Below are 27,994 nucleotides of genomic sequence, written 5' to 3'. Positions count from 1 at the left end.
GGAGAATTCCATCAACATGGGAGCCTAGTGGGGCCCCAGTCCATGATGTCGCAAAGAGTCAGATATGGCTGAGCAATTAACATAAACACACACACGCACACAGAGTTTCCCTCTAGGGTTGTTCCAGAGTAGGAGTATTGCTAAGGGTGGACATTTCGTTCCTAGGCTCTTGGTCTAGCTACTCACAGTATGCTTTTTGCATCCTTATTTGGAAGGCCTTTTCCCATATGTACAACAGATTATAATTCTTAGTAGCCACAATTCTCTGAGGTCTACCTGTAACTCCACCATTTTCCTCCCACCCAAGAAAACAGAGATGCTGGCAAATGAGAGTGATGATGTGGTGTGTGTGTTAATCACTCAGTAGTGTCTGACTCTTTACAGCCCCATGGACTGTAGCCTGCCAGGCTTCTCTGTCCATGGAATTTTCCAGGCAAGAATACTGGAGTGGGTTGCCATTTCCTACTCCAGAGGATCGTCCCAACCCAGGGATCTTTTGCATTGCAGGCAGATTCTTTAAGGTCTGAGCTACCAGGGAAGCCTGATGTTATGGTAGAGATTGCTTTCAAGCACGTAAATTTTTTTAATATAAGTTACATGTGAAGATCCAAACTGCTCCCATGACTATTCATGGTGCACCAACCATTGTGTGTTGTGCCTTGGATGAGAACCCATGTTATGATTATGGGATCACATTTTGGCCTCATCCTTTGAATAGAATATATGAGTTCTGTGAGTTATAAGACCTTGTTATGAGGTATTTGGGGTTGTGTTTGACTTTTGTTTCAGTGCACATAAGGTAAAACCCTAACATAAGTCGTCAACATTTTAATCATCTCCATCCTACCCTCCCGCAGTTTCATTCAGGCAATTTGATTCTTTCCTGATGAAGCAGAAAATAGCTAACCTAACTGTTAAGCATGCCTCCCCTACCAAGTTTACTTTACAGGGTCATAAAGCCATCACACAGGGAAAGACTACTGTAATCTTGCTAAGTTTTTTAGCACTAAAATGATATTTTAGAATTTCACTCAGAAACCTTGAAGGCAAAACGTGCTAGTTCACAAGTGATGGTAGGTTCCACCATCAGGTTGAGATGTGCAGTCACCTTTCAATTTAGTGAGTTTATCTGACAAATAGATCCCCTGGGAGTCTGACGTCTCCTCTGGGGTATTGAAAGGAAAACGGTGACTTTTCTTTGTTCGTAGGATCATTTTCACTCAAGGCAGTTCAGTTGGACATTCTATTCTGAATTAATCCAGACTAACAAAGGGCACTTTCTTGATTCCAACGTAAGGTATGATTGATGAGAAGGTTTTGGTGGTGGTAGTTTTTGCTTTACTTTGTGAAGAAACAGGTGAGTTTTTAGATTCCAAGAGTACATACCCACCTCCCCCCCCATATGCACACATGCAGTGGCTACTGAACTAACCTTGAATTTTATATTCACTTTTCTCCTAAGAGTAGCTGGAAGTGGGGGAGAAAAACGAAGCTAATTCTTGGTTCTATTCTGTATTATTCAGATGTAGTAGAAAAGGTTGACAATGAATACAGTTGGAGCAGGGCCACTTTGCTTTCTGCCCTCATTCAAAACACGGGACACCTTGTTAACTGTTTTCCTCCACAGGGTATAAATCGGGTCTAGTAAGATTCTTATCATGAGCCAGAGGCTTTAAACAATGATTTCTTCAATTGCAGACAATAGGAGTGTAAGTCAAAACCTTGCAGTTTAAGTGAGGACCTGAGAGAAAAGTTAAAGCCAATTGCTTCATTCAGCCGAGAATGGACGTTAAATCAAGCTTTTGTGTCAGGACTCTGGGAGTAGGAGGATGAGTGGTGGTGGTTGTTTAAAACCAAAAACAGAAATGAAGAACCCAACACTGATTTTACTACCCTCCGTAAAATCAAACTTCTTCAAGAAGTGCGAAACTGACTTAAATTCTCCTTATGTTCATTTTCATATATGCATAACTTTGTAGTCGAACTTCATGAATTATTCATTTGTGTTGTATAGAGCAGATATTTAATTTTGGAGCAAACTTCTTAGTAACTTAGAGAAGTTCTGCTAAGAGCTTTTGTAGTCAAACCTATTTTTCAGTTCCTTGCCTGTTAAATTGTTTGTTCTAGTCTTAGATAAAATAAGCAGTTTCATTACATGCCATTTGCTTCCATCAAATGATGTGAGATTATCAGGAGAGGTTTCCTTATTCATGGAATTCCAGTGATTCCTTTCATATTTCTTGAGTATTATTAGATCATCTGGCTATTCTCAGAGATGAAACACTCATTCAAGATGCAAATATAGATCATAAAAGTGATACAAAGACACCCCTTCAAAACTAATAAGATGCTTTCATTGTAACATAGACACAGCTTTCAGATTTTCAGGTTTTGCTGTTCTGATAAGTCGTCCTGACTTCATCACAGAGGAGGTTCCTTTGGAATCCAGCCCTCATTCTCACTTCTTTCCAGATCAACAATTTCTAATACTTATTTTCTAACTAGAAAATAGAATCGACAACACTTCAAAAAAAAATTAACAAGTTAATTTAAGTGATAATAGTAATATTTTTCCAACTATAGCATTAGAAAGTATTTTTCAAATAGGAAAGCAGTATCCACTATCTGAGAGCGACTCGGATGAGCAGGATACCACAAGCAGATGTATGAAAGAATCCTTTTCCTTTAAGGACTTTAAAATCCAGTGAACTGAAACCAGTCCCCAAACTTGGTAGAAAAGGCTTAAGGCTCAGACTCCTTTAAATTCAGCATTTCTTCACACTGGCAGTACCACAGGCTGTTTGGCATTGCAGCAGGACTTATTTAAATGTGCTTGCATTTAAAAATCATACATTAATTCTTGTTATCCCCAGCACTTACTTGTAGCTTTTAATTGCTTTTATAGATAAAGGAACTGATTTGCATTCTAGTTGTGATAGCCCTGCAACTGAGCAGCTTGTCCCTGGGTTAAGAGAATTAGGGTGTGGGGCTGTCAGGGCGCCCTTCATTGCCCCTTCACCTTCAGATGCTGGAAAGCTAGAGATGAAGTTCTCAAAAGTGTGTCCCTGCAGGGATGGTAGCAGCCTGGCTGGGCACACTTAGCTTCCAGTACCTGCCCAGAGCATGGCTTTATAAATATTTAGAATTGTTAGTTAAATAGGCCATAGATGCCACACTTTTAAAAATGCTAAGGTTTCCATCATAAATATTCTCCTAAACTGATCCTGTTTTTGTGTAGAGACTTCCTGTGCTTACTTAAGTGTGCTGTTCTTGTAAAATGGATACTATGGCTCAGTTTGTCGGGGGAGCTTTGTTACTTTAATAAATTTCCTTTCTCTTCTCTCTGGGCTTGCAAGACTTTCCCTTTTCCCAAAAAAAAAAAAAATCTGCTTAAGTCTGCTGAGATCAGCTCAGCTCAGCAACCTTTGCTGGGAAAGAATAGCCCCGTGTGTGTGCCGTAATCATTTTAATTAGCCGTACATTCTGAGGGGCACAGAGGTCTGCCCTCGAGCAGATGGCTGCTGGGGGCTGAGGTTGGGCTATTGTGGCCAGGGGCCACGCCAGGCCTACGGGCTACAGATGCTGGCCCAGCCTAGGGGCTAGCAGCTCCGGGATCCCAGAAGCTCGGGCCATCTGCTCCGGAGTCCAGCAAAGCAGGTGTCCCTCCGAAAGACACATTCCTGAAAGCAGGGCCGCCTGTACGGCCCGCGTGTGCGGGGCAGCCTCGTCCAGCTGTAGGACAGCCTGAGAGCTGGCCGCAGTGACCAGCGTGGCTGAGCTGCGTGGCCCGCAGGGTGGGTGCGGGACTGCCTTTGTCTGCTCACGTGTGTGTGGGGGGTGGCGGGAGCTGCTTCCTGCAGCAGCCGTTTTAGGGCCAGGCAGCTTCTGACCACCTCCCCCTGAATGCTCTCACAGAGGCTGTTGGCCAGCACACATGACCTCCTGAGCCCCGCCAGCTGTGGGGACACTCTTCAGAGTGTGCAGAGGCCCCCCAAGGAGGCCTTGCTCCTTGCTGAATCAAAGGTGGATGCTTCATCACAATTAGCACGCTCAAAGCTGTCGTTTCTAGAGTCTCTTCTGGGTTTGTTCTTAAAGCTGACGCTGGTCTGTCTGCTATTTCTTTCCTCTGCCTTTGTCCTAGTATTGCACACCCCGGTCGTAGGAATAATAACTATAACATTTATTTACTTAACAGACACTTAGCACTTAATTTGTAGCATTCACTGTTTTAAGTGCTTTCCAAATACTAGCCCATCCTCAGAGGTAGGTACTGTTATTCACTTACCCCTCGGGAAACTGAGGCACGCAGGGATTAAGTAACTGGCCCAGGCTTGCATAGCCCATAAGGGAAGAATCCGCCTCTGGAGCCTAAACCCTTTACCACATCGTTGTTCTTGCTGAAATATTAACAAGAGCTAACATTTCCTACGACCCAGGCATGCGCCTCCATGTCCCTGTGGGAGGGGGTGGTCAGCCCCACCCTGCAGACAGCGGCAGAGCTTCACCCTGGCAGTCTCCCCCAGCTACCATTTTGCCTCCAGAGTCAGGAATAGCTGGGCTCCCACAGGACGTTTTTTTTTTTTTTTTTTTTCAATTTATTAATATACATTCGTTCTCCAGTGAGAGGCTATTGTAAGATTTCAAGGAATGAAGTTGAAAATCCTTTTTCATTAATTAGTGTGGAGAACACATCCCAGAAATTGCCACCTCTTCCTCTCCCACTTTTCCAGAGGTGTTCAACCCTCAGGGCAGACCAGTGTCTGGAAGCTACCTGCCAGGCTTTACTGCTGGGGAGAGCATCAGCAATTAAAGGACCTGGTTCCAGAGTGATGGCTCTTTTTTATTCATGGTATTCCTGTAGTCAAGAGATCTAATCCGGACACCCGCCTCCCACCACCCCACCTTCTAACCTGCCTTCTCTCTCCCCCTGCTTTTAAATTGGAACTACTGGTTCCAGGCAGTGGGAATGAAAATAAATGAGCTGTGAATGAATTGTCTCTGCTCCCTCCCACCCTCACCCCCTGAAATTGCAATTTAATAACGAACATTCAGCCTCTATGTAATGTGTTTATCTCCCCTTAAAGGAACAGACCTGTGGGGGAGACTGGGAAGAAGCATAGCAAAACATCTGGGTGGTAAACTCAATCTCCATTTGAAGTGGTCTTGGGATGAAAATGTAGCCTTTAGGATAAGTTTGCTTCCCCTTTTAACAGGGCTGGTCTTAGCTGGATCTGTGCTTCTTACACAGGGTCGTAGAGAAATACTTGGAAAATCGTTACCCCTGGAGATGTTAAAATAAGTTATTCCTTACCATGTCACCACTCACCCTAAGAGTTTGTGTGAAATCACTTAAATTGCTGTACCTGATGCTATTGATTAGGCTGTCTGAAGAGGGTCTCTTTGGATGACTCTGGTCACAATCCCCAAGGCAGGTCTCAGATGAGTGTCCCTGATCTTCCTACATGCTGCTGAATTTAAGAGGCATTGGCGGCAGCAGCTTTTACCCTCCTGGAAGCACCTGGGCTTCCCACTGAGCCTGGTCTCTCGATCACAAGTCATAGTGCAGGAGGACCTTGCTGACTAGCAGAGTGGTGCATACCCAGGGGGCAGAGGTTTCCCTTCCCCCCACCCCCAGGTCACAGGGAATTCATTCAGTGAGAATTCGAGGGCAGGTGGGCAAAAGAAGTAGTGAAGTTGTACCTATTTATATGGTATAAACAACATTTATAACAGTAAAGGAAATGAAATTGTTTCCCACATTCCCTCAACTAAATATATATTTATTGTCTCTGTTTCCTTCCAGTCTTTGTCTAATTGTATAAATGTTTTTTTTTTCCAGTGGCATAGTGTTGATGGCATTTTTGTTGTGGTCCTTCATTTAACATTTCATCAGATGTATTTCATGCTCCAACATGGTTTTATAATTATATAATGACTACATTATGATGTGTTATTATACTTTATGCCCCATTGTTTTTAAATTGTTTTCAATATTTTACTTTTACCATCAGAAAGCATATGAAATTGGATCAGAAAGCATGAACATTTTCATGGCTTTTGATACATAAAGTCATTTCCTTTACTAAAAAGTAATGTTCATTTGTATTGTTTCCAATAACATCAATAGGTCTATTTTATTTTCTTTCCCAAACAGGCCTATTTTAAATCATAACCTTATTGGTAATAGGAGTCATATCTTAAATACTTGGCTAATTTAATGGGAACAAAATGATTGCTTGGTTTTAATTTATGCATCTCTGATTGCTACTGAAATAACCTTTCCCCTTATTTAATTGGGTTGCCTCTTATGTGAATTGTCTGTATTCTTTGCATATCTACTGGAGACTTGGCATTTTTCTTACAAATTTATATAAATAACCAATACCTCCCAAGGGCAATCAAATTAATCCTTTAAGTTTAAACATGGGAATGAAAAGAAACTGCAAATATGAATTTAACATGTACTACATAAACACATGTCTAAGAAAAATAATATCAAATTTTATTTGCTTATTTAGTGCCAGGCACAATTCTAGGCATTTTTACCCAGCTCTGTGAAATATGTACTACTTTATTCCCATTTTATAGATGGAGAAACTGAGGCAAAAGAGATTAAGAAATTTGCTCAAGCTCAAACCCAGTAGGTAAGCCTGGGTTCAGAAACCTACTTTATTTGTTTCAGGTGGACTGAATAGATTTCATTTTAGGGTGTTGCCAACTTACATGCTGAATGATGAATTTTCACCATTTTGGGTGCTGCAATAATATGAGCATTTAAGTCATTTGGTCTGTTGGTTGAGAAATAAATGTGGAGGGATAGACAGGCAGGCTGCTTTTATTAGGGGGGCATAAAAATGTATACAAATAAAAACAATTGAATTCTGCCTAGAAACAATAGTGTAAGAAAAATCTGGAGGTCTGTTTCCTCCATTGCTCCTTCCCCACCCCCCAACACAATCCATTTGTCAGGTTTGCGGTGTGGAAATGTGGGCCAATAAAATTGTAATCACAATCAAGTAAAAATCACATTGTGCCACAGTCCAGAGACTTATCATCTGTTTTAGTGACTGAGTTGTAATCTGTGAGTTGTAGTGAGCTTTTATATTTTGAATTATAGCCTTTGAATGTCTGTCTATGGCGAGAATAACTTAGCACTATCAGTTTGGGGTTTCAGGTTAGTGTGGTGAATCCTGGTGAGCTCTTTGAATCAGTGCTCTCTGCAGTATCTTTCTGAGTGAAATATGGAGCTATGAAATCCTGGTAGATGGTTGTCCTTCAGTTAAGAAGAGAGGAGCACAATAGATGTGCCTAGGTTGGCTGCAGGAACTTCAACTCTTATCAACTTGAACAAGTTACTAAAAGAAATCAACGTTTAACCTAAGAATTTTAGATTGCGCACTATCTGCCATGAGGAATCCAAGCTCTGGAGATGAGAGTTAATTAGGTTTGTTTTCCTGTTGAGTTCAAGAATCTAAGAAATAAGTTCCCCTTGTGCGGTTCAGCCACCAAGGAGAGTGGGCTGGTTATTTATGTGTTATCAAAGGCTGTTGTTCAGTCACTGAGTCATGTCCGACTCTGCGACCTCAGGGACTGCAGCACGCCAGGTTCCTCTGTCCTCCACTGTGGAGTTTGCTCAAATTCATGTTCACCGAGTTGGTGATGCTGTCTAACTATCTCATTCTCTGCTGCCCCTTTCTCCTTTTGCCTGCGATCTTTCCTAGTATCAGGGTCTTTTCCAATGAGTCGACTCTGCAAAGGTAGCTTCAATGGTAGTTATCAAAGGTGGCTTCACTCATAAAGCTGGATCTTTGCTGAGACGGCAGCAGGTTTTAAAGGGGGATAAACTTTTCTCAACAGGGTTACCTGACTGCGATGGTTGTAGAACCTCCTAAGGAGTAATTAGGAAGCTTGCTGATGAGGCCAAAGATCACTGTGTACCTTCTCACGGCCACTGGTTGGAAGCAGATCTGTGCCATGCTTGGCTTGTGGAGCAAGGGCTGGATTTTGGTTCCGACGGGTGCCCTGGTCTGGGTGCTTTTGTGTAATACACAAACTATACCTGTGTGCTGTGACTTGGAAAAGACTCAGTAAAACATAGCAGGATAAGGGGCAAAATGATCCGGTGCAGATCCATTTCACTGTCTTTAATGTAGTAATTCACTGATAATGTGCATTTTAACGTGCGCTTTCTAGCACCTGGGGCTGCACCTCTCTCTCCTCGTTGTGCCGCAAGCACACCTGTCTCATTCTTATCTCCTGGGTCAACAAACAGTCACTGCTCCTTTCTTTCCACTTGGCTGTCTCCAACTTACCCCTCAGGTCTCAGTCAGATCTTGCTTCTTTCAGGAGGTCTACCCTGAACTTCCAAGGCTGAAGGATATCCTATTTAGGTACCCATTCTTGAACTCCCCCACAGCAGCACTTAATACACGACAATATTGTGCTTTCTCTTTTCTTGTCTGCATGACTTTGCCAGCATATAAACCTCATGAGAGAAGAACTATGCTTTTCCTGTTCATGGTTGTTTTCCAAAGATGTAGCATAATACCTCACACCTAGTAAACATTTATTGAAGAACAAACTCATAAATGCATGTGTATAAACTCTTCTCAGTTGATGGATTCTGAATATTGGCTTTGGCCTGATTTTACTGGTTGTGCTAGGTTTTGCTATTGAATAAGTGACATCAGCTCACAAGGCAAAAGATGCTGCAGAAGGCTGCGTGGTATTTCTTAGGCATCTGCTCTCTATTGGCTCACTGATTGAGGAGAGCCTGCCTGGATAAATGCACTAGAGGGTCCTGAATCATGCGACTTACTAAGATGATGACATCAGAGCCAAAGAGTGATCTGGTTTTGGAAGAGCAGGCTTAGTTCTGAAGCACACTGACCTCCTCCTCTTGCCTCCTCTAGCACTGGAAGACGCAGCGCAGCGAGGAGTATGAAGCGGAAGGTAGGAACCGAGGGTGTGCCGGGCTGGCCTGGGACATTCACAGGGCTGCATTCACAGGGCATTCTCCACAACCCCTTCCCGAGGCCCTGCCCTCCTTCCCTACAGCCCTACCTGCTGGAGGCCAGCTAAAGCAACCTGAAGTACAACAGCAACAAAAAATTCATTCCCAATTGATAGCTCAGAGTTTTAAATCATTGCTTTTAACATCATGCAAGATATGGCAACGGAGATGTGGAATTTCACTTATGGGTTAATTACTGTCTTACATAGACTTTCACATTAATCTATAAACCATCCTAAACGATTTACTGATGCATCCCTTGACAAGTTTCATGGTGATGTCCTCACCAGCAGATGGCACTGTGGTTCAGCTGACAGATCTCCGCCCACTTCACAGCCTACCCTGGATTAACTGTGCTTAAGTGTAATTACAAATTCTCTAGGTCTCCAACCTGTAAAGACACAGCAGTAATAGGCTTAATGTCTATTTATTAAAATAAATAGTAGGGGTAGCACTAAATACTCTTCTCAGCCCTCCAAGGTTCTTGCAGGCACACAGTATCATGCCAATAATTAGCTCATGTTTAAGTAATGACTTGACAGAATCTCTAATGTGAAAGTAGAAATCTTAACTAGAAGTGAGAAATTTTCATAGAGAATAAATATTTATTTTTAATAAGTAGGCTGATCCTTGTATCCTCAAGTAGAATTTATCCTTAATATGTTCTTAGTTGCTTGCTTGTGTCTGACTCTCTGCGACCCCATGGAAGCCCACCAGGCTCCTCTGTCCATGGAATTCTCCAGGTTAGAATACTGGAGTGGGTAGCCATTCTGTTCTCCAGAAGATCTTCCTGAGCCAGGGGTAAAACCCAGGTCTCCTGCATTGCAGGCAGATTTGTTACCCGCTGAGCCACCAGGGAATCAACTATCCTTAATATACAGATAATTAATAACTTGCAACCATTTTTTTTTAAGTTAGGTTGCTTATAGGTCAGAATATTCATGTGTAAAGATTTAGAAACAGGCTACTCTTGAGACTTTTATCATTATTTAATGATATTTACCATGAAATTATTTCCTTCTCAGTAAAACAGTGTTTAGACTAGAAAGAAAGTAGAGATAATAAAGTCTGGTAGCTATAGTTGAGGTAGGGTGTAGAAAGCTCTTTAGAATGGCTCTCAACCAGCCTTTTCTTTCAGTCACACCAAAGCCTAAGCCTGTGCACATTTTTCTTTGAAATAAAACAAAGCTAGAACCTTGACATGACTGCACCAGAATATTTCTCATAGGGGTATAACTGCCAGTGAACAAAAGAGTGCCTGTTGGCCTTTGTTGCAGCCTAAGAACCAATGGTTCTACTTCATTTGAACTTCCGGATCGAATCAACACTTGAGACCTGGGTTCGATCCCTGGGTCAGGAAGACCCCCTGGAGAAGGAAATGGCAACCCATTCCAGTATCCTTGCCTGGAGAATCCCATGGATGGAGGAGCTTGGTAGGCTACAGTCCATGGGGTCGCGAAGAGTCAGACACGACTGAGCGACTTCACTCACTCACTCACTCACTCATTTTCAAAAAGCATATTTTTCTTTGAGTATAGGTGCTCTCTTTGTGCAGTTCTTTTAGGGACAATATAATATATGCTTTTCTTTTAGGCCAGTTAAGATTTTGGAACCCAGATGATTTGAAAGCCTCACAGAGTGGGTCTTTGGCTCCCCAAGACTGGATAGAAGAGAAACTGCAGGAGGTTTGTGAAGATTTGGGGATCACTCGTGATGGTCACCTAAACCGAAAGAAGCTGGTCTCCATCTGCGAGCAGTATGGTTTGCAGAATGTTGATGGAGAGGTGAGCATTGCGTTGTATTTTTATTCAGGAATAGTCATCGTGATACAAGCTAACCTGGCCACAGGCTAGAAACAGCCATGTTTTGGCTTCCTGCAGCAAGTTACAGAGACTCCATGCTCTTTTTTTCCTGGCAAGTCAGCCGTCACGTTTCTGTCTCTGAGGCGCTTATGTTTGTCGTGGGAAAAAAAAACTGACAATAGCTGATAATTACTGAACCCAAACTGTGTGTACCTCACTGTGCTAAGCATGTTACCCCACATTATTATTAGACACCAGCTCACTGTAGTCATGATGTCAGTCTATTTGTAGATGTGGCATTCACAGAGTCAGATGTGAGAAAGGTGTGGAGGCAGGACAAGGCAGAGAGTTCAGGAGAGTTGAGTTGGGGGAATACTTTGAAGCCCAGGCTGATAAGTTTAGCCTTTGGAGAGACAATCTCCATATCATCCCTGGGTTCTTTAGCAGATTACATAATATATTGGAAAAACTTACTTGCTAAGGGTGGTCTGAACTTTTATGGGGTATATAGGTATAAAGAGAGCCATAGATTAGGACACCAGCCAGGAGTCACCACAATAATCTGGTCATGAGGAAATGGAAAAAGGAAGGTTGATGGTTTTGAAAATGTACAAGAAGCCCCCAAGATGCTCTTGCTTGGTAAAATTCTCAACTTTACATTTTCTAAAAAATTAAGAGGGGTGGCAGGACTGGGCGCATGAACAGCCATGAAACAAAAGAATGTAATTCCAAGACACGTCTTTCAAAGAGTTGAAAATAAGGATTGAAGGGATTTAGAGGTTAGGGCTAAACAGTTGTACAAGCTTTGGGTAACTTTGATTACAATGGTACTCGAAACCATGTTATCTGCTTGCTCAGAGGATAAGTGGTTTTATTTTCCTAAACCAGAATGAGATTTATTATCAGAAGCTTCCAAGCAGCCTAGCTTGCAGAGAAGTTCTCCCTCCTCCTCCTCCCTGTGTATGTGACCATGGCACACACTCTGACTGCCTTTTAATGGCTCCGCAGTCATTTATTAATCAGTGGTGACTGTTGAGTCATAACATCAAATGCATCCTCCTAAATTATAAACCAGTGCAGTGTACAGAACCTTGGGTTGTTTTTGCCAAGAAATATTGCACAAACTTGGATTATTTATCTAAGAACAAATCTTGGAATAAACTGTAGCTGTTTATGGGGAGTTGCATTTTCTTCTGTGGTGGAGTTTCCAGGAAAAGAAGCAGCACATTTATTCTCCTCTGCTGTGAGGATGAGTGAAGGATTGCTAATTGAATGTAGCTTTTACTTAGTGTTTTTCCTCCCTGCCAAAATCATGAAATACTATAGTGCTTTTGTACTACGAGCTCTAGACCACGGAGGAGCTGAAAGTTCATGATGATCTCACTGACACACAGCTTGGAATCCTAGAATTTTACAACTGAAAGCAATTTTAGATTTAGTCACCCCCCATTTTATAAATAAAGAAAGAGGTCACTGCCGCCTGTTGCCATCATCAGGGAAACTAGATTGACTGTCTTATAGCTGAAGCTGGTACCCTGCCTTCCAGAAGCCAGGATGGCTGTAGGGCAGGGAAAGCAGACTATCACCCCTGTTGTTTAGTCGCCAAGTCATGTCTGACTCGAGCACTGTAGCCCACCAGGCTCCTCTGTGGGATTTCCAGGCAAGAATGCTGGAGTGGGCTGCCATCTCCTTCTCCAGGGATCAAACCTGGGTCTCTTGCTTGGCAGGAGGAGTCTTTACCACTGAGCCACCTGGAAAGTCCAGAGGCCAGATATGGCCCAAAGGCCATGGGGCCTACACAATGTTTAAAAATTGAACTATTTGCTATACTTTTTAAAATCGGGACTTTTTCCCCCTGAAAATCAGAAGATTTGGCTCCATTTTTCTGGTAATGAGAAGCGGCTCACCCCTTTGGACAGGGCATGCACTCAGATGTTCCATTCACTGCTTTAAAAGGCTTCCAAGTAGCCTTTTAAAAATGTCTCAAGACCAGCCTGCCTCATTCATTTATATCACCTTCCTGGCCCCTCTGGCTATTTCCCAATTTACACTTTGGGAAAGACCTGGCTGGTGATGGGAAGGAAGAATGTCCTCAGGGCTCTAGATTCAGCTCCTGCGGAGACTGCAGGGTGTGTCCCACTGATTTGCATTCTTATCAGTCCAACCCAGTCCCTCTGTCCTCTTCTGAATCCACATTCATTTACTCACCACTTGCCCACACCCTGTGTCTAATAACTGGCAGGACTGATTACTCCACCACTTGGAATGGATCCGGTGATGGGTGTTGAGGCAGTCGGGAAGCTGTACATTGATTTGGCCAAGGTCACAGGGCCAACCAATGTGGAGCTAAGGTTAAAGGCAAAATATGCTGGTTAACTTCAGTCATCACTGCTGGATTTTACTGTGCCTTCTGGCTTGACAGTTCTGAAAGCCTAGTCCTCAAAGAAAGTGTTCTTTTGTTTGATAAAAACGAGACAGAGAATCTAAGGGAGCTTGGCAACCTCCCGAATTTTGCCCAAAATATCCTTCCATCTGTTTCTTCGTATGATTCTCTATAGGAACTGTTGCTTCTTCCGAAGACTTCCACCCTTTAAAATGGTTTTGTTTTGGAATCCTCTCCAGAGGAAGTGGTAGAAAAACAAGAAGAGAGACAGATGTTTCCCATTGGATATGAATTGGAAAAAAAGCATTCAAGATAAAAGAAATGCTGCAAGCACTTAGCTGAGGGATAGAATCAACAATTAGGAGATGACAGGAGTCCTAGCAATAGTCCAGACTTAGGAAATAAATATTGAAAATTTGAGGATTTGTTACAAAGAGGCTTTTGTTAGAAGGGACCCAGTTGCAGGCACTAATGGTTAAGTTTGTTGCTTATTCAGTTCTTTGCTACTCAGCAAATTAGGCATCATCTTTTTAGAAATGTAGAATTCCCAGGCCTCAGCCCCAGATTTAACTACATGAGTCTGTGCTTTAACAAGATCCTCAGGTGATTTCTGCTTCGTACAATGGGGTCATGTTCTGTAGAAAAATTTCAGCCCCCCCAAATAGGAAGCTGATGGTGAGAATGGAGGGCTTTGCTTTCCCTCCCTATTTTGTGGTGTCTGTGATTCATGTTGCTTTATTCCCTTTTCCATTCCTCTCTGAGTTAGGGAACAAACCATCTCCCAGGCATGCCTCTAGAAGGGACTCCGTATGATGAGGACCACTTGATTACTGTCAGAGGGGGCAAAATAGTCAGGCAGAATTTCCTTCTCTTCACATCTCTCGGAACACTTCTATTGCACACACGTGAAATTCTTCCTATCCAGTCCTCATTTCTGCTGTGCAAAAGCATTAAAAATAATTAAAAACACCAAACACCGCAGTGTGGTTCCAAGTAATGTTCTAAATTCCAAGGCATGGGTTTCAGACCCAAGCTCTTAAATCATTGGAACCTGTCCCAGACCCAATTATGCTAGTTTCCAAAATTTCATATAAGCAAAATATCATGTGGAGTCCGCATAATATAATGGCTTAATGAATGTCTGTTTTCTTCTGTTACAACTCTGGGAAGCTGTATCTTTATATTTTTCAGTAATTCTTCAACTCACAAGATAATGCATAGTAACGTTAAAGATAACCTGTTCTAAGAGGTATGAGCAAAAGAGAAAACAGTTAATTTCTAAGTTGCATAAAGTTATGAAGATGTTGAAAATGAATTTTATTTAGTTTCTGTGAGGGGGGAGGACATATTACTAGAAAGGAAAATATATTTAGTGAAGTGAGAATAAAGGGACATGTCATATTTCTGGAGCCCTGGGATCAAGAGTGGTGCCAATATCTACTGGTTTTGTTGTTTAATCACTAAGTCGTGTCCGACTCTTTGTGACTCCATGGACTGTAGCCTGCCAGGCTCTCCTGTACATTGGATTTCTCAGGCAAGAATAACTGGAATGGGTTGCCATTTCCTTAGACTGAGGGATCGAACTGGCGTCTCCTGCATTGGCAGGTGAATTGTTTCCCACTGAGCCACTTGGGACTAGAAGTGTACTTTGGACTTCATGGGGGTTTTTTTTGAGAGAAATCGTTAAGATATATGGTTACCCTCTTCTAGATGCTTGAAGAAGTCTTCCATAATCTTGATCCTGATGGTATGATGAGTGTAGAAGATTTTTTCTATGGCTTGTTCAAAAATGGAAAACCTCTTACACCATCAGCATCTACCCCATATAGACAATTGAAAAGGCACATCTCCATGCAGGTAAGAAATAAATAGGAAGTGGATTCTTTGCGAGTCAAGTTAACATCTATTTGAATAATTTCTAGTGAGTTAATCTGCTGTCTGAAGAAAAATACTGAGGAGAAAGAGAAGCAAAAGAAGAGCAGAAAAGAAAGACTAAACCACTGGGGAAGTTGGGTTTGAGAAATGACCATAAATTATAGTAGGAAGACCACTAATTATGCCCCTCCTTGTTAGCTGTGGGCCAGAAGGAACCTGATGTTAAAGTAGAGATGCATCTCATCTGTATGCAGGATTCTGTCTGCCAGGTCAGCTGTTGATCAGCTTTGCATTCTTGACTGACTTGGGAAAGGAAGATCAAAGGGGCCACATGGCTTTTTATCCTAGCAGTATAAATGAGAGAAGCATGGCTCTGCCCCTTGTGGTCAGGACTGACTGCGTTTGGTTTTGACCAACATCATGTTGCAATGCCTGAGCTTGCTCAAGTCTCTCTTCTTCTAGTCTTTTGATGAGAGTGGACGCCGGACCACCACCCCATCTGCGATGATGAGTACCATTGGTTTCCGGGTCTTCTCCTGCCTGGATGATGGGATGGGCTATGCATCAGTGGAGAGAATACTTGACACCTGGCAGGAAGAAGGCATTGAGAACAGCCAGGAGATCCTGAAGGTGTGGCAACTGAAATGGGAGGCAAATGACAAGTTGGGAAGGGTTGAAAAATTCTGTCTGTGATTTGATTTGATTTCTCCTTAATGATTCTTCTGTTCACAAGATCTCAGACATAAGAGATAACTTTTCCTACCCCCTTTAACCAGGAGTGTTGCTGACTTCATGTTTTTAACCCTAAATTATTGACAAGAAATTTCTTAACTGATCTCTGGTTGGTAAAGATTAGAGTTTTGCCATTGTGTTTATTTACAATGCCAGACAGCATTTTAAAAAAACACGTAAATGATCATGTTTTCCTTAGAGAGACCTTAGTTATGCTCTAGGTTGAATATTGTTCTGAAGCAATTATTAAAGAAATGTAAACATCCAGTTTGTAGATTATAAATTCAGTTCCCCAGGTCTGTATAACCTTCACATTTTCTGCTTTCTAAGGATGGAACTTGTGGTTATCTTGAACTTGTTCTGATTTCTAGGCCTTGGATTTTAGCCTGGATGGAAATGTCAACTTGACAGAGTTGACACTGGCTCTTGAAAACGAACTTTTGGTCACCAAGAACAGCATTCACCAGGCAGCTCTGGCCAGTTTTAAGGCTGAGATTCGGCATTTGCTGTGAGTTGAGCAGAAAGCTTACCTGCTCTGTTCCCTTTCCTACTTGTTGAGCAAGTCCTTCGGATGCCTGTGGCATGTATTCTTCCATTCTGAAGGCCGTGGTGGCTAATCGCCTATCATCTCACTTCTGTGAAAGTGAGGTAGAGCTTAGATCTGCATGTGGGCTTTTGAGAAGGGCTGTGGAATGTCTTTGTGTTTTGGAAGGGTTCTGGTTGTCTTGGTTTTGTTTTTGTATTGGAGTAAGCCAGAGGAGAGTTTTTTTGGGTCTGCTTGTTGCCTAGTAACAGTCTCCCTTATAACTTTGTTTCTTTCTGGTTCTAGGGAGAGAGTTGATCAGATGCTCAGAGAAAAAGAGAAGCTAAGGTCTGATCTGGACAAAGCTGAGAAGCTGAAGTCTCTAATGGCCTCAGAGGTGGACGATCACCACGCAGCCATAGAGCGGCGGAATGAGTACAACCTCAGGTGTGATGGGTGGGGCCGGGGCCCTCCTTTCCCACCACCCTGGCCCAGAACAGTGGGGTTTGCCTGCCTGCCTGCTTGGCCACAGCTGGCTGGGGTGACTTAGGCGTGGCCAAGCCTACAGGAAAGCAGGGCTCACTGGATACTTTCTCAAGGAGCTTCCCATCTCTATGACTCTCCGTTTTTGGTGGCTCTACAGAGGGACCTCTCGGGGACTAGATGGCAGCCTGTCAGTCTTTCCTTCTCACAGGAAACTGGACGAAGAGTACAAGGAGCGAATAGCAGCCTTAAGGAATGAGTTTCGAAAGGAGAGAGAGCAGATCCTGCAGCAGGTGGGCAAGCAGCGTTTGGAACTTGAGCAAGAAATCGAAAAGGCAAAAACAGAAGAGAATTACATCCGGGACCGCCTCGCACTCTCTTTGAAGGTAATTATCCTCTTAGTTATATGGTCCATGTGCTTTCTGGGAACACCTCATGGAAAGCCACAGCTCTGTAAGAGGACAAGTCTGCACAGGGCCCTTAAGTCTGGGTCAACACCCGGACATAGTAGATCCCCACTGGGATTCAGGTTTCAGGGATGTCCAGGCTTCTGGTTTTCCAACAGCATATCTTGTTCTTACCTGCTGAAGTTGCAGTGAGTCCTCAGGCCTGTTTGGTACCTGGTTGATGCTGTCCCCTTCCTCATCCTTATTAGCAGATGGCTTTTTTTTCCTGCCACATAGAGGCCATCCACTTTATTTCTCTGCTCCCAAATCTACCTTTTCCCTTGCACGTCCTCCTCTTATTTCCTGTGCCTCAGTAGAGGAAGTGATCCTTCTCTTTATGGAGCTCTGACATCGGGTTATGTGGTACAGTGTCAGCTGTACCTGAAGGTGGGCGGGACCCTCTCAGGTCTTGGGAGGGGTCTGAACTCAAGACTGCCTGGTTCCAATCTGGATCCCACTACTTACAGAAGATCTTGATCAGGTTACTCAAGCCTGTTTCCTAATGTACAGGAGAGTGACCATCATAATACCTACCTCATAGCATTCATGTGGAGATTGAGTGAGTTGCTACATATACTGTATCTGAAAGTAATAAGAACCTATGGAATAGTTAGTTTTGTTGAGGTTATGAAAGGTTCCTGAAACTCCACACATCAGAAACTGAGCCAGTTCTACCTCCCTAACCATCAAACTGCTTCCTCTCCTGAATTTTCACCCTAATCTCCATCACCACCCTGTGCTGTAAGCCATAGAAGTCACCGTCCTTGGTCATCCTGCATTCTCAGTTTCTGAATCCTGCTGATGTTCTGAAAGGCTTCTCAGATTTATCCCATTTCTCCATTTCCACAGCCTCTGAACAGGTTTGGAATTCATCACAATTTCTCAACTGACTTATGTGCATCCTTTCTTCCATCTATCCAGCCTCCCTCCGCCTGGTCACCAGAGTTATCTTACTGCTGCTGCTAAGTCGCTTCAGTCATGTCCGACTCTGTGCAACCCCATAGACGGCAGCCCACCAGGCTCCCCCGTCCCTGGGATGCTCCAGGCAAGAACACTGGAGTGGGTTGCCATTTCCTTCTCCAATGCATGAAAGTGAAAAGTGAAAGTGAAGTTGCTCAGTTGTGTCCAACTCTTTTCGACCCCGCTCCTCTGTCCATGGGCTTTTCCAGGCAAGAGTACTGGAGTGGGGTGCCATCTTACTGAAGAACACTGAAAAATCATGCTATACCCTTTGTAAAAGTGCAGCATGGCAGCACTGAAGGGCCCTGAAAAGGGGTTCACGCTCCCACCTTCCTAATCTCAGGTCTTGCCAGCAAGCCCCAAGTCCACGCCCTTTCTCTGCTGCACCTGCCGTCAGTGATTTCAGTCTCTTGGTGGGCTTTCAGCCTCCTCACTGCTTTCTCCAACACTGCAGGCCAAATTGCTTATTCGATCCCATTACACTTACTTTTTTTCTTGCCAGAAGATAGCATATTTTCTATCACATCTTAGGTAATTGTATCCATATCCATCTCCCCTGCCATGGCCCCAGTTGTGTGTTCTCTGTGGTCAGCAACAGAAGCTGACTTCTCAGTTTCCAAAGCACCAACACAGGCCCAGTTCACAGAGATTGCTCCTGATTATTTTAACATCTAAATTTAGACATACTTTGAAAGATTAGAATTCTAGAGTTGTCATTTGGGGGGAACGTAGTTTTCTTTTTTAAACACTTCAAGCACATACTTTTTCAATACATGTTAACTATATAAGGGTGTGAACAAGAATATATTTGAAACACATTGGCTCTGCTTAAATGTCCATTGACAGAGGAATGGATAAAGAAGATGTGGTACATATATACAATGGACTATTACTCAGCCATTAAAAAGAATGAAGTAGTGCCATTTGCAGCAACATGGATAGACCTAGAGAGTATCATACTGAGTGAAGTAAATCGGACAGAGAAGGAAAAATATCTTATGACATCCCATATATGTGGAATCTAAAAAGAAATGATATTAATACAAATAAACTTACAAAATGGAAACAGACTCACAGACTTTGAGAATGACCTTATGGGTGCTGGTGGGAAGGATAGGGGAGAAAGGGTAGTTAGGGAGTTTGGGATGGACATGTATACACTGCTGATTTAAAATAGATAACCAACAAGGACCTACTGTATAGCACATGAAACGCTGCTCAATGTTATGTGGCAGCCTGGATAAGAGGAGAGCTTGGTGGAGAATGGATACATGTATATGTGTGACTGAGTCCCTTTGCTGTTTACCTGAAACTACCACAGCATTTTGTTAATTGGCTATACCCTAATATAAAATAAAAAGTTTTCTAAAAAGAAATATATCATCTCTATATTTTGGCAAGATATGCCTCGAAAATATACAGCAAAAAACCCACATTTTGTGGACCTAGGTTGACATGTTATTATAATAATTTAAACATAACTTATGAAAAAAACTGTATGTGTAGCTTTTATATTGGAGAAGGCAATGGCAACCCACTCCAGTACTCTTGCCTGGAAAATCCCATGGACAGAGGAGCCTGGTAGGCTGCAGTCCATGGGGTCTCTAAGAGTCGGACATGAGTGAGAGACTTCCCTTTCACTTTTCACTTTCATGCATTAGAGACAGAGACAGAAATGGCAACCCACTCCAGTGTTCTTGCCTGGAGAATCCCAAGAATGGGGGAGCCTGGTGGGCTGCCGTCTATGGGGTCGCACAGAGTCGGACACGACTGAAGCGACTTGGCAGCAGCAGCAGCTTTTATATCTTTAAACCAAAATCAAATTTTAAATTAAATATAAACCATGTCTATATCATCATTAAATGAAAATTGTTGGAGATATTCTCCTTTTTGTAGTTTCTCTGAGTTCTCTTTTGCTGTCAGATAAACATGGTATTCTGCAATCAGTCTTTTATTTGACATCCTAATGAGAACGCTTTTTCATGTCATTAAATTTTCAATTGCAAAGCTTTCAAATAGAAGTACAATGCAAGTCATATGTAACTTAAAATTTTCAGACAGCCACATTAAAAGGTAAAAAGAAACAGATGAATTTAATGTTAAACCATTTTAATCTGTTATCTCTAAAATATTATAATTTTGACTTGTAATTAATATAGAAAACCTGTTATTGAGCTTTTTTTTTTCCCATTTTTGTTCTAAATCCTCAAAATCTGGTGAGCATTTCATACTTACAGCTCCTCTACCTGGGACTGCTAGTGCCTGCTATTGGATAGGGTGGTTCTGTAGGATCAAGAAAAAGAAGAGGCATGCTTTGGGCTTATAAGATAAACATTGGTTTTTTTAATATTTACTTTTTCTCCTCTAACGTACTGAAACTTTCTCAATCTAGAGCATTGATTTATGCATCATATAAAATGGTACAACAGCTTCCTTTTTAATCCACGTAATTTCCCCAAATTTCTTCAGGAAAACAGTCGTCTAGAAAATGAGCTTCTGGAGAATGCAGAGAAGTTGGCAGAGTATGAGAGTCTGACAAACAAACTTCAGCGAAATTTGGAAAATGTTTTGGCAGAAAAGGTAAATTTGTTTAAATGTGATTTCCTGAAAGGTAACCCCGAAATGTAGTTTACTCAAAAGACCAGAAGCAGTGCCACTAAGAAAATGTCTATTATGGAATTATTTATGTGACTAAAGGAAGTTGTCAACTTTTGCAGGGATTTAATTTATACAAGGAAAACTTTGCATGGCACTGAGAAAGCATCTCTGCGAACACATCACTCTAGAATGTTCTTTCCATCATCCAGTGGATGGTGTTTCTGTTCAAAAGTCACATTCCTTTCATACTTAAGAGATTGAGTGAACACCAGAAACTGGGGCCTTTGGTATTTTATAGGTCAAAGAAGGACACTTGGGAAAAATGACAACTTTGCACTTCCCATTTTCTAGTTTGGTGACCTTGATCCCAGCAGTGCTGAATTCTTCCTGCAAGAAGAAAGGCTGACACAGATGAGAAATGAATATGAGCAGCAGTGCCGGGTGAGTGACTGAAGAGAATTTAACTTAGTAAGTGGAGGAGTGCCTAGATTCAGATCCTGCTTCACCATTTACTAGCCAAGTGACTGGTAAACGTAACCTGTGGGTATCTCAATTCCTCATTTTCAAGGTGACAAAAATAAATGAACCCACAAAATACGGTTGTTGTGGAGAGTCAGGAAGTACACGTGAAGCGCTTAGAACAGAGCCTGAGACACAGAGAACACTTAACCTAAGTGCTTGCTATTAATGTTACTATTTAGTATCCTGACATATGAGAGAGTCTGCAAACTGCAGCTGTTTGTTTTCTCTGGGTCAGAAATTGCCAGTAATTAGAGGAAAATTAGGTTTTATTCTAAGAGAAGGAAACTGTGGTCATGTTGATACGCTTATTCCAAAACCAGCCTTTCCTGAGTGCAGGCCTACTCTGATATAATTTGCTTTTGTTCTGTGGGGATTTTTCCTAAATACATTCCTTCCTTTATTTACAAAATACCAATAGAGCAGAAACCACTCAGGTCTTTAAGTAGTAAGTCATCACTACTAGAGGACACAAAAACATCCTAATAAATAAGAATCTTTGATTTTTTTAGAAAAGTAACTCTTCTAAACTCAGGAATCTGAGTTGTTGTTTTTTTTTAAACCACAAACTCTTGTGTATTTTAACATGGTGAACATAACTGAGTTCAGCCTGCTTTAGATGAACATAGGACTTGGGCAAAAATGAAGAAAACAATCACCTCCTTATGAGATTGTTCATAGTCTGCCTTATCAGGAAATAAACACACAGATTTTGAGATAAGAGATGAAATATTTGTCACTCTTACAAATACAAATTTTGTAAATACAAATACAAATTTTGGCTCTTCTCTCTAATCTCCTGTGCTTTCAGTTATTTCATCAGTAAAATCTGTCAGCTCCACCTCCAAAAATTCCCCAAATTCATCCACTTATTTATTTTTTAATAGCTTTTCATAACCATACAATTCATCCACTTAAGGTATACAATTCAGTCTCTTTTACTATATTCACAGAATTGTACAACCATTACCATAATAAATTTTAGAACATTTTCATCACCTGCAAAGAAACTCCCAGTCCACCTAGCTGTAATCTCTCCTATGACCTCCAGCCCTAGGCAGCTAATAATCTATTTGCTGTCTGTTTGGTTTTGCCTATTTTTTACATTTCCTATAAATGGATTTATATAATATATTGACCTTTGTGACTGGCTTCCTTCATTTAGCATATTGTTTTTGAGCTCTATCCATGTAGTAGCATGTATCAGTACTTTATTTCTATTGCTGCATAATATTCCATAACATAGCCATACCACATTTTATTATCCATCCCTTAGTTGATAGACATTGAGTTATCTCAAATATTGTGAATAATGGGCTGCTGTGAATAATTTGTGTGTGAGCTTTTGTGTGGACATATGCTTTCATTTCTCTTGGGTATGTACTGAGGAGTGGAATTGAATCATATGATGACTGTATGCTTAACCTTTGAAGAACTGCCAAATTTTTTGCAAAATATTTGCACCATTTTACATTCCCACCAGTATGAGAGTTCCAGTTTCTTTCCATCCTTGCCAACAGTTGTTACTGTATGTCCTTTTTATTTCAGCCATCCTAGTGGATATGAAGTGGAATCTCGTGGCTTTGATTTGCATTTCCCTGATGGCTAATAACATTGAGTATCTTTTCATGTGCTTGTCAATATATCTTCTTTGGAGAAATGTCTCTTCAAATCCTTTGCTGAACATTTAAATGTGTTATTTGTCTTTTTATTATTGAATTGTAATAGTTCTTTATATATTCTGTATACAAGTCCCTTATCAGATACATAAGGTGCAAAAACTTTTTTTCCATGCTGTGGGTTGTCTTTTTACTTTCTTGTTGGTATCCTTTGAAGCACAGAAGTTTTTAATTTTGATGAAATACAGTGTATCTGTTTTTTCTTCCGTTGCTTGTTTTTGACATCACATCTAAGATTTATATTGGTTTTCAAACTCCAGCTATTACAAGACCAAGTAGACGAACTCCAGTCTGAACTGCAAGAATATCGTACACAAGGCAAAGTATTCAGGCTTCCCTTGAAGAACTCACTGTCAGAAGAGCTTGATGTTAACAGTGGTTGCATCGAGCCTGACCAGGGTAAGTCATTCAGACACCATCTTTTCAGAGTCTGTACCTTTGACTTTTGATTTTAAAACCATGGTTGAATGTAAAATTGCAAAATGTTGGCAACCCTGCCTTTTCCACCCCCACAGCACTACACCACCCCCCACCCCACAAAAAAAGATTTTGGCAGTGCTATTTTCTTGAGCTGTTTCACTTGTGGTATGTTTTTTTCATTTGTCCTTGAAGTCTTTATGAGAATATTTCCATCTGATTTTGATACACATCAACAAATAAATGGAAAAATCAAACCACAAGGACATTAAAAAAAAAAAAACTGGCCATGAGTCTGCGAATCCAGGCCTTGGGAGTGTTAGAATTCAGTCACTGAGTTATTGCTGAATCCTCCCTTTCTAAAACAGTGCCTTACTGGTATGACAATGTTTTGAAGAGTGAGCCAGCCAGAAACCCCAGAATTTGATTTCCTTACGCTGGTTGTGCTAAATGCCTGCAAAACAACAAATAAGATAAATAAATGTTGGTGCCTGTGCCTTGGGGAAGATTTTGAGTAATACAGCTGGAAGGCAGAGCTGTTTGGGAACCCTGCTATGTTCATTATCAGCTCTTTTCCTCTCTCCTCATATCCTGCCTCTTTCTTCTAGTGTGTTGAATATGAATTTCAGAAAGGGTTTATAATGAATTCTTCATTGTAAATAGTTTTCCCCAGTGCTACTTGGAACAGGAGTACAGGTTCTCACAATGATTGTTTATTCTTCTCCTTACCTATTTATTCTACAGTAAATAAGGGAGTGAGAAGGGGACAGGAAGAGGCTTGAATACTTTTCCTCTAAGTCTGTACTCTGTAGCCATACTGTGGTAAAAGGATGGAGCCCAACTGATATGATATATCTCAGAAGTTTTTCTGGGCTTTTCCGTAGATGAGCAAGGGCTGGGAGTTCTAATCATGGGTACACAAGGCTGTGCCATCTTGGGATGGTTTACACCCCAGGTATCACTTCTCATATGGGGAATGCCATCACAGATATAGAGAAAGCCCAAAGATTGTCAATTCCAGATGTTAGACTTACACTATTTCTTGCATTTGCCTGTGTCCCTCCTCATGAAAACTTTTTTTGAGTCCCCTGCCTTAATTTTAGTCCCCTGCCTTAGTATTAGATGTAATCATTTCATCTGTGCACTAGCTCAGCCCTCAGCGTATGCTTCACATTTCAATGTTTGTCTCAGTCACCGTTGTGGGCAGTTGCAGAGGTGAACTCCTATGGAATGAGTTGATAGTTTTCTACCGAATCTGCCTATATCCACGTTCCTAACCTATGCTCTATTCTTTTAAATAACTTTAGCTGATAATTTAAGATGAGGCCCCACCTGCACTACAGGAAATTAGCGTTATAGTGCTCAATCTTCTGTAATGTTGAGTGGTGGGTTGGATATCTTGATCCATGAAGTTAACACCTCAAAGCATAGCAAGTATGCTGGCCATTCATCCTCCTGCCACATTCCCTTCTGCTGATTTGGCACTCAGTATTTGTTGGATGGAAAGAAGGCTGGTTGGTTTGATCATACTGCCTCACTCTGCAGCATTTTCATTAGCAGGAGGTCACTTTTAAGAAATAGTTTCCCCATCTGCTCCCACCTCCTGTCCTATTGACTTCTAGTAAGGTTTGATACGCTGCCTGTACATAGAAAATCTGTTGTCTTTGTTTTTTCTCATTTTCCCTTATGCTTGAAAACAAGAGACCACTCTTGGATTCTGCTGTTTCCTAATAGATATCATCTATTGCAATTTAGGATTCTATAATTAATACCAGTTGTGTTATTGAAAGAACCTGCAGCTGGGTCAACAGATCCCATGTGTTTTCAGGGCTCGGTTCTGAAGAATGCAATCCACTGAATATGAGCATCGAGGCAGAGCTGGTCATCGAGCAGATGAAAGAACAACATCACAGGGACTTGTGTCACCTAAGACTGGAGCTTGAAGATAAAGTAAGACTTTCTTCTCAATCCTGTTCTCTGATTTCTTTGAGCTCTGACAAGCTTTTGCATGTACAACACTCTCCATTCTTTTTTCTCCCAGAGCAGCACTTTCTGTACATTTCCTCGTGCGTCTGGGTGGCTACCAGGAGCACACTTCCTCAGGATGCTTTCACAGGCCAAGGGGCCTTTGAGGGCTCTTCCTTGTAGGAGAGAGATTCTTAAAAATGGAATATCTTCAGTCCCAGCCAGCATGGAGCTTGAAGGGCATTACATTATTTCCAACTCATTAAAAAAAAACTTTAAAAAGTCCTTTGATATAGCATTACCTCCTAAATTAGGTAGAAGTTCTGAATCTTGGTTTTCAAAACCATTTACCATGTTGCTTTAGGTTATATTTCCAGTCTTCTCTCTTATGATTCCTTTGAGTTACTTCATCTTCCAGCCAAACCAGGTAGTTTGCTGCTCTTCATCAAACTGCCCTCTTTTGCTCATGCTATTACATGCTATGTTATTATTTCTTTCTACCTCTTGAAAGTCTACTTAACCTTCAGAGTTTACATTAAATGCTGCCTCTTATATTCCTGAATTCTCCCAACCGAACATGATTTTCACCTCCTTGGAGTCCCCTGGTTACATTGTAGGTATTTTTCCTGTACATGTTTTTTTGTGTTTTATTCTGACTGGTAGTACACTTTCTTTATATTTGTGATAACAGTGTCTAGAGAGGGAGCAATGTCTTATCCAACTTGTGTTCCCATGAGGCCTGCAGAGTACCTGACAGGTGTTAAATAAATACTTGAATATAATTATCTATGTTAAGACTTTCAGTTTGTGGTTGGAAAGGATGCCTGTGAAGAAATACAGTGTCTATGTGAAGGCCTAGTTAGTTTTAGCAGAGGTGTTTAGAAACTAATAACATTCAACCAATTTACAAAGGAAATCAAACCATGCCTAACTAAAAAATATTTAATGTGTTTTGGATTGTTACTTTAAAACAAAAATAGGAAAACTGAGAAATGTCTTGTAAGAAAAAAGTCTTTACTGCCCCATCACCTTATCATGGCCTTGAGTTGAATAACACTGTGGTGGTTTCACTTTCTGGCTTTAGGTGAACTATTATGAAAAGCAGCTAGATGAAACCAAAGTTGCCTTTGAAAAGGAGCAGGAGAACATGAAGCTCAAGTGTGAGAATGAAGTACACATCTTAGAAGAACAAATAAGTGACCTTAAAAATAAAATTGCAGAACTTCAGGGCCAGACAGAAGTACTCAAGGAGGCACAACACATGGCTGTCTGCAGACATGAGGAGGAGAAAAAACAGCTGCAGATGAAGTGGGCCGAGGAAAAGACTCACGTGCAGGAGGAGCTGCGGCTGGAACATGAGATGGCCCTCAGGGCTAGGCTGGAGCAGGTGGAGGAAGGCTTTAACAGAGAGAGGGAGAAACTTGTTCAAAATGGCGCCTGGACAGAGGAGAAGGTGAGGGGCTTGACTCAGAAACTAGAACAAGCTCACCAGGAGCAGCTGAAAAGCCTGGTGGAGAAACACATTCTTGAGAAAGAGGAATTGCAAAAAGAGCTCTTGGAAAAACACCAAAGGGAACTACATGAGGGAAGGTAAGAAAGTGGGGAAAGTAGAGGAGGGGACAGCAGTCCTCAGGGGCACCGCGAGTCCCAGTCAGTAAAGGAGACTTTGAAAAATCAGAAGGTGTTAAGAGCCCACTTGCTGACTAGAATTCTTTTTTTAGTTTTCAACTTGTTTTGTCCTTGTTTAGATATAAGCCTATCTTGGGATTATTGAAACTTTTTTTTTAAGAGGAAAGTTTTTTTTTTTTTAATCAGACTTGTACTTTTTAAGGTACCAGATGAGGATATGATTATCACAAATGTGATTTCTTTTTTGTTTAGTCCTGTTGTTTTCTTAGAAAGGCCTTTTATAAGTTATTAGATTCAAAGTTACATTTCCTCCCAGAGTTATGAAACACTGCTTTGTGTTTACTTTCCTCATGTGAAACCTCAGGTGCTTTTGAGGCCTTTCGTGCTTCATACTTTAACTTGGTGCTACTTCATTAAATAGAAAGCAAAACAGATATGTACGGTTTATATAACTACATATAGACAGACAGAGAGTCACTCAGTCTTGTCTGACTCTTTGTGACCCCACAGACTGTAGCCTGTCAGGCTCCTCTATCCATGGAATTCTCCAGGCAAGAATACTGGAGTGGGTTACCATTTCCTTCTCCCAGGGATCTTCCTAACCCAGGGATCAAACCTGGATCTCCTACACTGCAGTCAGATTTCTTTACCATCTGAGGCACCAGGGTATACATAATTAAAATGAAAGAATTTTATGTATTTCCCATTTAGGGTTTAGGGTAATATGTATTTGAACATTTCATGAGAAAGCACTGTAAATTTTTGGCTAAAACTCCATAAATATCTGGGAGTTTATGCCAGAGAATTTGGTTTCTAAATCTTCTTTTTAAATGCAGAGAGAGGTAAGTCTTTTAAATTAATTCTGGCTGCCAGTGTTGGCGCTCAGAAATGAGATCCCTTCTGAGTATAGAAATAAGTGAAGACCATTTTTTAGAAAATATTCAAATTGTTTGCTTGGCTGCTTCTATGC

At 41.5% G+C, this 27,994-nt stretch overlaps 1 protein-coding gene across 9 annotated transcripts in view; it reads left to right on the top strand.

The window, feature by feature from the left end:
• Positions 1-27,994, top strand: part of NIN (ninein) — a 101,566-nt gene that overhangs the window by 39,555 nt on the left and 34,017 nt on the right. For all 9 annotated transcript variants that reach the window (XM_070469109.1, XM_070469110.1, XM_070469108.1 and 6 more), the window contains 12 exons: positions 8,913-8,952; positions 10,607-10,797; positions 14,909-15,055; positions 15,536-15,703; positions 16,177-16,313; positions 16,635-16,775; positions 17,023-17,197; positions 20,687-20,797; positions 21,167-21,256; positions 23,274-23,412; positions 25,259-25,380; positions 26,480-26,985. In XM_070469109.1, coding sequence (XP_070325210.1) covers positions 8,913-8,952; positions 10,607-10,797; positions 14,909-15,055; positions 15,536-15,703; positions 16,177-16,313; positions 16,635-16,775; positions 17,023-17,197; positions 20,687-20,797; positions 21,167-21,256; positions 23,274-23,412; positions 25,259-25,380; positions 26,480-26,985 — 1,967 coding nt within the window. The remainder of the gene's footprint in view (positions 1-8,912; positions 8,953-10,606; positions 10,798-14,908; positions 15,056-15,535; positions 15,704-16,176; positions 16,314-16,634; positions 16,776-17,022; positions 17,198-20,686; positions 20,798-21,166; positions 21,257-23,273; positions 23,413-25,258; positions 25,381-26,479; positions 26,986-27,994) is intronic.

This window comes from Odocoileus virginianus, chromosome 6, assembly GCF_023699985.2.
Source record: "Odocoileus virginianus isolate 20LAN1187 ecotype Illinois chromosome 6, Ovbor_1.2, whole genome shotgun sequence".
NCBI classification, from domain to species: domain Eukaryota; kingdom Metazoa; phylum Chordata; class Mammalia; order Artiodactyla; family Cervidae; genus Odocoileus; species Odocoileus virginianus.
Note: the sequence above shows the minus strand (reverse complement) of the source record. Positions and strands in the feature narration are given on the sequence as shown.